Source organism: Rhincodon typus, chromosome 2, assembly GCF_021869965.1.
Source record: "Rhincodon typus isolate 14 chromosome 2, sRhiTyp1.1, whole genome shotgun sequence".
Classification (NCBI taxonomy): Eukaryota; Metazoa; Chordata; class Chondrichthyes; order Orectolobiformes; family Rhincodontidae; genus Rhincodon; species Rhincodon typus.
In genome coordinates, this window is record NC_063333.1 from 120,937,469 (window position 1) to 120,951,693 (window position 14,225).

The following is a 14,225-nucleotide window of genomic DNA, read 5'->3' on the forward strand; positions in this document are numbered from 1 at the left end:
TTTATCCTGGATGGTGTCAAGCTTCTTGAGTGTTGCTGGAGCTGCAGTCTTCCATGCAAGCATGGAGTATTCCATCACACTCCTGACTCGTGCCTTGTGGATAATCAACCGGTTTTGGTGAGCCAGGAGGTTAGTTACTGATTGCAGCATTCCTTGCCTCTGAACTGCTCTTGTAGCCACTGTATTTTCTGGTCATTGATAACACCCAGGATGTTGATAGTGGAGATTCAATGATCATAACACCATTAAAACTGGAAGGGTGATTGTTAGATTATCTCTTATTGGAGAATGTCATTGCCACTTTTTCAGCCCAAGCCTGGATATTTTCCAGGTCTTGTTGCTTTTCAACATAGACAATATCTAAGGAGTTGTGAATGATGTCGAACATGAACAATTATCAATGAACATACCCACTTCTGACCTTGAGATGGAAGGAAGGTCATTGATGAAGCAACTCAAGATGGTTTGGGCCTAGGACACAACTCTGAAGGTCCTCAGAAATATCCTAGAACTGAGATGACTGACTTCCAACAACCACAACCATTTTCCTCTGTACCAGGTACAACTCCAACTTGCAGAGAATTTGTCCACTGATGCCCCTTGATTCCAGTTTTACTAGAGCTCCTTGATGCCACATTCATAAATGTGTCCTTGATGCCAAGGGCTGAACCTCTCACCTCACCTCTGGAATTCAGCTCTTCTGTAAATATTTGGACTAACGCTGTAATGAGGGAAGAAACTGAGTGCTCAGCTTGATGTCAAAACTGGACATCAGTGAGTAGGTTGTTAGCAGATGCAGCTTGATAGCACTGCTGATGACCCCTTCCATCACTTTATTGATGATCGAAAGTAGGCTGATAGGGTGGCAATTGATAGGGCCAGATTGGCTTTGCTCTGTTTTTTGAGTACAGGACATGCCTGGGCAATTTCCCACAATGTCCAGTAGATGCCAGTGTTGCAGGTTTCTAGGGGTACAACAAGGTCTGGAGCGCAAGTCTTCAGTGCTATTGCCGAAATGTTGTCCAGTTCCTCCAACTGTTCCTTGATATCATCTGGAGTGAATCAAAGTGGCTGAAGACTGGTTTCTGTAATGCTTGAGCCACTGGAGGAGGCCGTTATGTTTCATCCATTCATCTGTTCTGGCAGTGGTTTCATAGTCATCGCCAGATTCTTAAATCCACATATTTTATCCCATGATGAACTTTGAATCTGGCTCCCCAGAACATTAGCTACATTTCTGGATTAATAATCTGGCAATAGTACCACTGGGTCATCACCTCCCTGGCATAAGTTAAAATCAGGTAGCAAATATGAGGTAGCAGTACATAAGTGACAGATACACACTAAGGTGCCAGAAAATATTCAGGCTTGTGCACCCCAATAATTTGTTTATAAAACCCTGATAACTCTTAATTACTATTACTTAACACTTGTGGCATTTAAAAATAATTTTTACAGCTGTGAAATCTGTTTCTTTAATGCTTTAGTACTTGTTGTGATTTTCTTTATTTGTTCATGCAAGATGGGCTGTAGTGATTATAAAGAAGTCAGCCAGGTGGACATCATAGAACATGAGTTGCCTGATTAGATCAGGTTAACAGCCAGAATCAGGGACCCATGGCTGACAGATATAAACAAGATTGTCAGGGCTTCTGTCACTTTGAGAGCTGGCCACGAGAGAGTTGAACCAGTTTCAAGTATTGTGCACATGTACATATATGGTGACTTGGTGACAGGATAACGACCTCTGTGGTATTATTTTAGTGGCGACAAGAGAGAAAAAGCTACAGTTGTGAAGAAATTCTCTCACAACAGTTGTCTTTGAGATGGGGTAAGCATTTCTGGCATCATGCCGTTATGTGGGAAGATTGACTGGGTTCGATCTTGCCATTGAAGACTAGGCCCAGTATATGGAAAGAATGCATTATTTTTTCCAGGCAAATGACATTGGGGCAGATGAAAAAGAACGAGTAATTCTCCTGACAGCGTGTGGACCCGCAGCTTTTTTGGTTATTAGGACCCTAACTTTCTCTAAAGCAGCAGATAGTAAAACCTTTGAAGAGTTGAATATTATGACTCTAAGCCTCCTGTAATTCTGAGACATTATTGGTTTTACTCGGCAGTTCGAGAATCAGGGGAATCCGTGTCAGGATTTTTGATGAGGTTAAGATAATTGGCAGAGGCATGTGACTTTGATTTAACCTTTAGTGAGATGCTGAGACACCGTTTGGTACATAGGATTAATGATGTAATCATGCAAAAACGCCTAATAGCTCAAGACCAACTGGACTTCAAACATGCATTACAGCTGGCTTTTGCATTCGAAAATGCAACAAGTGAGGATATGAGTTGCAGGGTATTCTGATGGAAGCGGGCACCCTCGCCAAGCTGACTGAGCTTGGGGGACACCAGTTGAGTGAAAGCAATTGCATAGCCTCACTCAGGACTTACATAGAAGAGAGGGTTTCTGCATCAGCCCACAGCAAAACAAAGCCAAGCCTCGGCTAAACAGCTAATATTTTCTTCAGCATCCAGGCTGGCAAACTGTTGTAGTTGCTCCTTGTATGTGGACTGGAGACAGAAAAGCGTCCCACTAGGCCTGAATTGAGTAAGAGAACTCATAGGCTGGTATCCAGACGAGTGCATACCCTGGAAAGCCCACCAACATCTGGCTAGGAACAGTTAAATTGTTTAGCAACATCTAGATCAGAACTAATCAAAATAAACATCAGGCTAAATGGTCACCTGGTTCTAATGGAAGTTGATACTGGCACGGCTGTATCAGTGATTACAGAATCAGTCTTTAATAAAATTCGCTGTGGACTCTAACCCTTAAATTTGTGTAAGACATCAGCTACACTGAGAACCTATCCCAGTGAACCTTTACAGATTAAGGGTCAAACTTTGGTTCCGGTCTCCTATAAGAAGCAGCTGGTTCAGTTACCATTGATTATAGTGAAAAGCTCGGGCGTAAGCCTAATGCAGCGAAATTGGTTTATAAGGATTCACTTTGGCTCAGCATTTTTGATGAGAAATTTTTTGCCTGAGTGACATCCTAATTAAATACCTGGATGTCTTTCAGTAAGATCTAGGGACTAACAGAGCCAAAGCCACCTTGCATGTTGACCAGAAAGCAATTCCACGATTCTGCAAGACCCGCCCAGTACCATTTGCCTTACGTGCAAAAGTAGAGGCAGAAATCAGGATGCTGGAAGGCAAAGAAATCATCAAACCAGTCCAGTTTGTGGAATGGGCAGCACTTGTCATACCGATTGTGAAGCCTGATGAGTTGGTTTGCCTTTGTGGGGATTTTAAACAAACGTAAACCGATTCTCACAGCTGGACAAATATCCAGTCCCTTGCATGGAGGACTTGTACGCAAAGCTGGTGTACGAAGCTGGACACGAACCATGCATACCTTCAATTGTGGTTAGATGAAGATTCCCAGAAGTATTCTACAATTGATACCCATAGGGCTTTGTACCAATATATGAGACTGCCATTTGGGCTAACATCAGCCTGTGCCATTTATCATAGGACGATGGAGAACATTGTACAAGGTCTACCCCAGGTAGCTATTTATCTGGATGACATGCTGATAACAGGGAAAACCAATAAAGGGCACTTAGAAAAATGTGTATTCCAGGCACCCCAAGTGACCTAGTTGGGCTACAGAGTGGACAAGACCATGTTACACTCAGAAGATAAAGTGAGGGTGATCAAGATGCCCCAACTCCCATGTCAGTACTGGAGCTTAGGTCTTTCCTTGGATTGCCAACAAAGAAAAGAATTGCAGCCAGCAGCTCCCTCACATTCATGGGAATGGCCACGTAAACTCTCAATTTGTGCTGGCCCTTTCCTGTGCTGAATGGGTGTCCACAATGACTAAGAACTTTCAAAGATGTTGGACATGCATAGATAGTCATGCATAGTCAAACATAGGGGGGCCTCTTGCAATACACAGGCTCCTGGATGTGTTGGTCACAGACAACAGGCCATCATTTACCAGCAGGGACTTCGAATATTTCCGAAAGTCGAATGGCATTCAGCATATAAGGTCAGCTCCATACCATCCATCAACCAAAGGTCTGGGAGAAAGAGCAGTCCAAACTTTGAAAGCAGGCTTAAAGAAACAGCCTACAGCTTCATTCAATATCAACTGACTTGGTTCCTGTTTGATTATCATACCATTCCTCTTGCAACTACAGGAATAGTTCCAGCAGAGTTGCTAAAGGGGGAAAGAGTCTGCACCAAGTTAAATCTGATGTTTCTGGACCTTTTTTTTGAGGGGGAGAAGTTGGGGTTAGTGGTGTGGTGAAATGGCATCAGGAATGACATGCCAAAGAGCATTCCTCTAAGCGAGCGAGACAATTTACTTCAGGGGATGAAGTTTGGTGCAGAAACCACAGAAATGGCCCTGCATGAGTTAAGCAGCATGGTCAATGTGAGGTCAAGTCCCGTGAAATTCAAAGTTTGGGTTGATGAGGCAGTCCTGAACAAGCATGTAGACCACAGGAAAACTGCAAACTCTCAAACAGGGCATGAGCAAAACAATACCCAGCCCCTTAGAATAGCTAGAAAGGCTGTCGGAATCTGTGGGTTCTCCTCCTCAATCTAGCATCCAAGAAACCTTGGAGTCTGAGATGGACACGTTGGATGTCACAGCCTCGATGCCTTTACCGCCTGACGAAGAGGATGAATTTGTTCCGAGACATTCCAGATGCAAGAGGCGGACTACAGTCTGGTACACTATTATTTGTATCTGAGGCTGAGTCGGAGGAACTGGACCTAGTGCAAAAATGCCCCAGAAGCAGCTACAAGAAAGAGAACAGGCCTGTGTCCTGGATTTTAGAGGAGGTGTGATCTAGTGATTGTAACGAGGGCAGCCAGGTGGACTTCATAGAATGAATTCCCTGATTGGATGTTAAATCAGCTAATCAGGGAACCCTGACAAACAGATATAAACAGGAGTGTCAGAGGTTCTGTTCACTTTGAGAGCTGGCTCTGAGGTAGCCGAACCAGTGTCAAGTATTATGCACATGTAAATAAACAGTGACTTGTGATGGGATACCAGCCTCCGTGGAGGTATTTCGTGGGCCCTGCTGGCTAGGCCAGTATTCAATACTTATTCAGACTTGTCCTTGAGAAGGTATTGATGAGTTAACTTCTTAATTTGCTGCAGTTGTTGAAGTGTTGCTGCACTTACAGTACTGTTAGGAAAGGAGTTCCAGAATTTTGACTCAGCTTAGTGTCTGACTTGGACAAAACTTGCGGGTAGTGGTGCTGCAATGAAACTGCTGCCATTGTCCTTCTTGGTGATAGAGGCTATAGGCTTGGGAAGTACTGTCAAAGGAGTCTGTATGAGATGCAGTGCGTCATGTATATGTTACGCATAAGGCCTCTATGTGACAGTGATTTACAATCTGAATGTTGAAAATGGATGGGGTGTTGAGATATAAATAAACATTTTTTTTAATTTTTGTCTCTTTTGTCTTTCTTAAATTCAACTTTTCTCCTTTATACGTTAGGTGTATGATTTTACATTTGCATTAATGATTCTAACTTATTCTCCCAGGTTCAATTCTGTATCAACAGCAAAATCATAAATTGCTGGAAAAACTCAGCAGGTAAGGCAGCACCTGTAGAGAGAAAGCAGAGTTAACGTTTCAGGTCCAATGACCCTCCTTCAATTCTGCATACCTTAATGAGGATTCTGTGTTCTGATTGTTCAAAAATGCGTAGTTTTTTTTTGTACTGGTGACACAGTTGGCATGATAATGACAATGTATGGATTATCAACATTCATCATCTGATTTTATCACTTAGACATTCAAGGACTAAAATGATATTAAAAAATGATAAAACATGGACTTAAAATAGTTGCAGTGATCACTTGACCACAGATTGAGGCAGAAGTTAAGAACCCCCCATCTTCTGTTTTGATTTACTTTTAGGAGAAAATGCATACAATGGACATGTAATGTTGCCTGCAATGATTCAACTTGCAAAAACAATGGAGTCAGACTCAGGAATACACAAGTGGACTATATTTCAATCACTACTTGGCAGAGCAGCAGACAAAGGGAAAGAAAAGGAATCATGAATATTGAAAGGCTTGCTCTCTCTCTTCCCTTGCTTACAGCTCAACCTCATGGAAGCCAACACCAGTATTAAAGCAAATTGGAGAAACAACCTTTCACCAAAAATTCAAGGAATCTATAAATTTCACTACCGCTGAGGATGTGAAATGTCAGTTATACAGACGTAGCCTCCGGTTCAAGTCTTGCAACTGAAAATAAAAGTTAAAAAATTGGATGCTGATGATCTGAAACAAAAAGGAATGGCTGGAAAAACCAGCAGATCTGGCAGCGTCTGTGGAGAGAAAGTTAACATGATTCTTCTTCAGAACTAAAGCATGTTCTGAAGAAGCATCATTGTACTCGAAACATTGGCTCTATTTCTCTCTTCATAGATGCTGCCAGACCTTCTGAGTTTTTCCAGCACTTTGAATTTATTTTGGTGTCTAAGAACTTTTAAACCACATTTTTTCTTTGTATTGGACACACCCATTTTAAACTTTATATGTGTGTTTTGCTCTTGTCTGATGTCATGTTTGATTATTTTTCTCAGAGAATAATAAAATTTTGCTTTCTTTCACTCAAGAACACCTAGTAATTGCCTCCTTAATCATGATTAGTATTGCATTTTAATTGAAATGTGATCTAGCTGCATGCTGAAAAATAAAATATTTGTTGCAACTGACTGAGCAACTTAAGTAGAGGAGCTGATTCATGTTGCTTACCTGATCATAACACAGGACCCAAATTCACAGCGTCAGGTGTTTTTTTTAGCTAATCATTTGAATATAAATTAAGTGTTTAAGTTCTAGTGTAGTATTGCACAGGATGTCTGATAGCAAACATAGGTGTAATAAAGGCAGGAGTTATTTGTTTCCTGCTGACTATAAAGTACATGCCACTATGTTTTTGCTAAGTATTATTCTTCCTGTATCTCTATGGGACTCTTCTAGGTTTTAATTACTGAGCTTTTTACTAAGTTTTTTTTTGCAAGCCCCATTGCTATTTAAGTTATAGGTCTTCTCCCTGTTTTATTTTTGAACCTTGACACATCAGAATGCTTTGTCAGTGAATTAGCTCAGAGAATAGTTGAATTGAATGGTGTGAGAGAGCTGTACTAACTGACAGATTGCTGAAGTACCTTGGATGAATGTGTTACTTTTTGGTGTTCAGTTTCCTCACACTGTTGGGCTCTGCCTCCAATCATCTGCAATCATTGTTTAAACACGGATACATTGTTCTAAATTGTAGAAACAGGAGAGAAATTGAGTAAAGTCAGTGATTATTTTCAAATGCAAAGACAATATTCCTTTTAATGTATAATCCATATTTGTTTTTTGGGGCTCCTTCCCTTTATCTGACTTTCCCAATTACAAAATACACAGTATTTTGTAGGAAACAAGAAGTTTGTTCTGAACACATTCTTATGATGGCCAATTTCAATCCCAGTCATTTATTAGGCTGAGTGGGGAGTGGGATTGTTGTTTAATGTATGAAGATGATATCCTATTTTTTACTTCGGGTAAAGAAGTTTGATAATTGTTCTGTCCTATTTAATAAATCTTCATGCATTTTTTGAACACCATATTAGACTGCTAATTCTTCTGTTGATATTCTCGTGGAAGTTGAGGAGCTCTTGCCTGTTGATGATTTACTGCTACAGCTGTTTCCTCTTCATTTGATTTAATTTAATGCCTCAGCTCAACAGGGGGCTTCCAGTCTCCACCTAGTTCACAGTAAGAATTCAGTGTTGTTTTGCACAGGAGTGGAGTTTCCATAAAATTCTCTTGCTTCCCTTACTGAACACCTAATAATGTAAGGGTAATTTTCCATCATGATCTCCATCCAAATAAAGGTGAAAATAGTTCACTATTCAGATGGAAATATAATGATGTTTGTTAAAGAAGATATTGTTGGGTGTTTGCACTAGTTGTGGAACTCATGAATAATAATTGTAGTTGAAGCTTGCAGCATTAAAATTAGAATTTGTTGGGTAATGCTTGTAGAAAGACAACATAACAATTGACGAGTGTAAGTCTAGCTATATTAATTTTAAAAACCTGTTGGGAGGTCAATTTCAACAAGTGCCAATAACCAGACCTTAGTTTCCATTGCAAGATGGTGTGAGAGAAAAGATTCTTTTTAGTGTTTATTTTTGTGCGTTTTGTTGCAAGTACATTTATGTTCAGACTTTAAACTCCATCCTTAAAAAATAAGTAATGTTTATATAAGTTTTTTAAAAAGTGTATAAAATTGGCATTTTGAAAACTGATATAATAATTAATTTTTAGTCATTCCAGTGCTTTGTGTTGTTTAGAACTTGATGTATGTCACCTAGTGTACCCAGGTGATAGATATCAATAAACACTAAAATGATACACTTTAGAAGCTAAAGCTACATGCCAATCAGAACTAATTGTCCACATTGTTGATGAATGCAGAAAGCAAAATGTGAAAGAGTTTACATTTTTTCCTCTTTTTCTTTCCCCCTCAAACAGAAGGTGTCTGTGAAATATGGCTGACTAGTGAAGACACAGGGGCTTATGGAAGAGACATTGGGACAGACCTTCCAACACTGCTTTGGAAACTGGTGGAAGTTATTCCTGAGGGAGCAATGCTGAGGCTTGGTATGACCAATCCTCCATATATTTTAGAACATCTGGAGGTAAGGAAAGATGTTGCTAATAGCCTCGGAATACCCTTTATCTTGATATGCAACAAACTTAAGTCCTTGGTTTCTTCTGATGATGCAGTACACTCACCTTTGTAGAGTCTGAAGTTGAAGTTGAGTGATGTAGTTTTCCCATGATGGTGAATATTGTTATATACAGCATTAGTGCAGAATACATCCACAAGCTATAAAAAAGTGCAGCAGGCTGATAAACGCATAGTCTGGAGCCAGTAGTCTGGTAGACTAAATTGTTCTAATTTTTAATGAACAACAACCTCCACTGTTTTTTTTGTGGTAAGTGTCTAGCAGAAAGTTTCTTGATTACTTCTTATAACCTTTATTACCATCCTCTCCTCCAGAGGCTGCACCCAATTCCTCGCTGAGTTTCTTCCTGATGGTCTATTCTAGTATGTCCTCTGTATAAATGAGCCATTTCAGGGTTGGCCTTTCCTGAGTTTAGTAACTAAGCCCTTTTGTTTTCACAGACTTGTCATCTTTCTTTCATGCTGCTGATGTGCAGGAAGCAGATTTTGAACCTGTGCTAACACTCCTATTAACAGAGGCCATGAACTCTTGTTTTCAGTTTGATTAAATTGAGCCCATCCCAACAATGGTTACAACTTTTCTTTAAAGGAGCATTTAAGAATAAAAATGCAGCTGAATGTTTTCCATTATTACATGTGATGTTCAGTACTGTTGTTTGTGCATTTCTTTTCTAGTCGTCGAAGGCAAATATGCCACCGTATTCTCTTTTCAGTTGCTATTGTAGGAAATGATTTATGTTTATGTAACAGTTTTTAAAACAAAAAACTAGTGTGAGCTTAAATCACTATACTCTTTTTCGATTCACGTTAGAAACCAGAGGAAAGTAAACATGATAATCTGATTTTCATGTTGACATTTTGGAAAGATCTCAAAATGCCTTTCAATTTTAAAATTATAAAATATTCCAACACGGAATTGGATCTGGCCTTTTATGTACGTACAGAGGTTTGCTACATAAAACTGTCTCATCTAATCTCATTCCCCTGCCAATTCCAAAATCATTTGTTGCACTTTTCAAAGCAACAAACTAATTTTATTTTTGAACTAATTCTTAGACTCTTAACAATGATTTCAGATAAATTTCTTCAAATTCTATCTGTCTGCTCTGTAAGGAAATGTTTTCTATAAATTTCAGCTTAATTTGATAATTGTTCAAGGGACAATGATAGAAGTACCTATGTTAGATTCTGCCATAATAGATAAAATCAGCAATGGTGCTCCTTTGAAAAATGTGGCATTCTATCTGAGAGCTTTGTCATTAAGTCCAGTATGACTCAGTTGCTATAGCTTGCATCTCTTAAATGTACACTTGCCAATTTATGTTGACAAAATAACATTTTCAAGATCTAATTTGAGATTCTTTACTCTGAAGTGAAATTTTTACAGTAGATGTTCTGTTTCCATCATTCTATGGAAGCTTGCTTTTCATATTAATGATACATACCATTTTCTAATAAAAATGGTTACACTTAAGAGCTCAGAATTTCTGCTGGATGATTCCTTTGTTTTTTGGTTTGGTTGGATAAAACAACACAAATTACGGAATAATATATTCCAGGAATGGATGTGGGAACCAAAGGATTCCTTAATCAGTGGGATGGCACCTGTGAGTCCCACATGGAAGTATTGCTTCCTTGAATTTTGTTAAGTTAGAGGTTCAGAAATGACTACTGCTGGCACTGTTACCTATTAATAGATTACCCTAAGTCAGATCATTAAGATCTATTCGGAAAGTGAGTGGAGATATGAAAAAAATAATGAAAATACAAATTTAAGCTTTATATGTGGCCCTCACAAAAGCCTAGGCATATTTATTCTGAATGTGCCACTGAAATACACTGTTCACTTGATACTTTACTACTGTCCACGCAGGATATTTCCTAAAATGCAAAGAATGATCGACACAGACAACCAAAAAAAGTTATCAGTTTACGTAGCTCTAGCTTCCATAAGCCATCAACTGAGTCGACTAATAGTTTGTTAAAATAATTCTTTCCACCACCACCTTACCCTTCCAAAGAAACCACCATTAATACAGTGAAAATTATAAACAATAAATGTTAGTGGGTTTCAGTCACAAATATCTGACTCTTGAAAACAGAAATTTCAAGATTTGAGTTCTACTAATACTTGGCAGGGACACCAAAACACTGTATACCAGAGTAAAAGATGGCAAAATGCAAAGTTGGCACTGTAGTCATAATGAAAGTGAAACAGTGATATTGATCACAGGGCATCCCATTGCTGCTGGGCAGTGGTGTTCCATTGTTCACATACAGAACAGCCCTTGATAAAATTAATGTACAAGGTTTAGTTTGGAACTTTGCTGCTGTGCCTTTATCATGACACTCATTCTGCTTTCTGAGATGGTGATATTTATTTACACAAGGTATCTTCACAGCAGAATCATGATGAGTTTACAACTGTGTGGGAGCAACTTCTGTCAATGCTGCACCAGGATATGTTCAGAGTAACTTAGCTGGTGCAGAAGATCATCAGTCGGATTGTAATTTATGCTTCCAGCAGAACTGAAACCTGGAACCTTTTACAGTTTGTAGACTTGAGAAAATTAGAAGTTTCAATTACACTGAACTGCCGCTCTTTCAAAAAGGTCATCAATTGTATCTCTGCCACTGCTTGAGAGTGTACTGTAATGCATCTTTGTGCCTATCACTGAAGTTGATGCTATCATTGGTGGAATAGAAGGAAATCAGTTGGGCTTCTGGGCCATATCTATATATCGCCGTTTGCATGTGTTGAGGCAGGAAAGGAGCCAATTATCTCATTCCTTGTTGACTTTGAGCCTATAAAATCCAGGAGACTGTGTTAAAGCTCCCTGCTCAAGGTTTTTTTCTTGATTATGGGTGATAGAGCAGATGTAAATGCAACCTGAGACAATATAGTGAGGAACTGGAGGAACACAGTGGGCCAGGCAACATCAGAGGAGTAGGAAAGTTGACATTTCCTTCAGAAAAGGGGAGGGAGAAGAGAGCTGGAAAATGAAAGGAGGGGTGGGCCTGGGGAAGGTAGGTGAGATGGCAATAGGTGAGTGCAAGTAGGGTGTGGTGGGGATTGGTCAGTGGAATGGGAGGGGTGGATAGGTGAGAGAGAAAATGGACAGGTTGTGTCAGGTCAAGGAGGAAGGGTTGGACATGGGATGAGTTGGGGGGTTGGGGTGGGGAAATTTTAAAACTGGTGAATTCCATGTTTAGGCCATCAGACTGTAGGCTCCCAAGGTGGAATATGAGGTGTTGCTCCTCCAGTTTGGGGGTTGTGTCATTGTGACACTGGAGGAGGCCCAGGGTGGACATGTCACCCAGGGAGTGGGAGGAGGAGTTAAAATGGTTGGCGACCAGAAGGTATTGTCGTTTGTTGCATACAGAGCACAGATGCTCTACAAAACCATTTCCGAGTCTACGCTTGGTCTCACCAACGTGTAGAGGAGGCCACATCAGGAGCAGCAGATACAGTAGACCAAGTTGACGGATGTGCAGGTGAACCCCTGTCTGATATGGAAGGTTTGTTTTGTGCCTTGAATGGAGGTGAAGGGGGAGGTGTAGGGGCAGGTGCAGCACTTCCTGCCATTGCGGGAAAAGTGCTGGGGGTGGTGGGGTTAGAGGGGATTGTGGAGTGGATGAGGGAGTCGCGGACAGAACGGTCCCTACAAAAGGCAGATGGGGTGGGGAGGAAAATATCTGTTTGGTTGTGACGTCAGATTGTAGGTGGTGGAAGTGGCGCAGAATGATGTGGAGGTTGGTGGGGTGATATGTGAGAACAAGGGGGATTCTGTCTTTATTTTTGTTGGGGAGAAGTGTTGTGAGGCCAGAAGTGTGGGAAATGCAAGAGATGCAGTTGAGGGCATTTTTGATCACCGGAGGGGGGGGAAGTTACGGTCCTTGAAATAGGAGGACTTCTAGGATGTCTGGGAGTGGAACGCCTGAGTTGTCTTGTGATAATATTGATTTCCTTTTAAGATATAGAAGGAGTTTCATTCAAATGTAAGTTTATAACAAAGAGAACTCTGTCATTAAATCATTAGCCTTGTACCCCCTAACCTGTAATCTGAAGAGAATACGGGGGCATGTCTTATCAACTTGATTAACTCTTTGAAAAGTTCAGTCAGATGTGTACTGAGGGCAATATATTTGACGTGGTCGACTTGGAAAGCTTTTGATAAGGTCTTGCCTGGGAGCCTGATAGTGAAGGTAAGAACACATGGGATCCAAGGAAATTTGGCAAATTGGATATAGAATTGGCTGAGTGACAAAAAGCAGAGGGTGATGGATGGGTGGGTGTTTTTATGCCACAAAGCCTGTGTCCAGTGGGGTTCTGCAGGAATCAATGTTTGGGTCCTGCAGTTTGTGGTATATATAAGTAATTTAGACTTGACGGAGGAGGGTTGATCAGTAAGTTTGCAGATTATGCGAAAACTGGTAGCATGGTAAATAGTGAGAAGGATAGCTTTAGATTACAAGAGGATGTAGATGGGATATTTGATGACAAATGGAATGCAATCCAGATATGTGTGAGGTGATGCACTTGTGCAGGACAGATAAGGCGATGGAATACACAATGAACAGTTGGATCCTGAGAAGCATGAGGATCAAAGAGACCTTGATGTGCATGTCCACCAGTCTCGTAAGGTAAAACGACAGGTAGGTAAAGTGGTTAAGAAGGCAAAAAAAAAACAAAGAACTGCAGATTCTGGAAATCGGAAAAAAAACAAGAAATTGCTGAAAAAAATCAGCAGGTATGGCAGCATCTGTGGAGAGAAAACAGAGTTTGTGTTTTGGGTCCAGTGACTGTTCTTCACAACGGCTCTAAAGGCGTACGGGATACTTTCCTTCATTATCCCAGGCATAGAGCTTAAGAGCAGGGAGATTATGCTGGCACTGTATAAAAGGTTGGTTCGACCACAACTAGAGCATTGTGTGTTGTTTTGGAATTGACATTAGAGGAAATGTGATTGCATTGGAGAGGATGTGGAGGAGATCTATCAGGATGTTGCCTCAGCTGGAGAGAGATTGGATTGACTGGGGTTATTTCCCCTTGGAGCAGAGATGAATGAGGAGGGGCATTATTGAAATGCATAAAATTATGAGAATAAACAGGGTAGACAGTAAGAGACTTTTCCCCTTAGTGGAGTGGTCAATACCAGGGGGCATAGATTTAAAATAAGGGTCAGGAGATTTAGAGGGGAAGTGAGGATGGTGTGAATCTGGAACTCACTGCCTGTAGGGATAGTAGTGCAGAAACGTCATTACATCTAAATACTACTTAAATGTATACTTTCATTGCCGCGGTGTACAAGGTCATAGGCCAAGTGATAGAAAAAGTGATTAGAATAGTTAGGTGACGTTAAAATTGTTACAGAGATAGTAGGAACTGCCGATGCTGGAGAATCTGAGATAACAAGGTGTAGAGCTGGATGA

The 14,225-nt window shown here is 40.5% G+C and overlaps 1 protein-coding gene across 1 annotated transcript in view; it reads left to right on the forward strand.

The window, feature by feature from the left end:
• LOC109911303 (threonylcarbamoyladenosine tRNA methylthiotransferase-like) overlaps positions 1-14,225 on the forward strand; it is a 401,376-nt gene that overhangs the window by 84,415 nt on the left and 302,736 nt on the right. Inside the window, exon 3 of the mRNA XM_048608917.1 lies at positions 8,576-8,742. Coding sequence (XP_048464874.1) covers positions 8,576-8,742 — 167 coding nt within the window. The remainder of the gene's footprint in view (positions 1-8,575; positions 8,743-14,225) is intronic.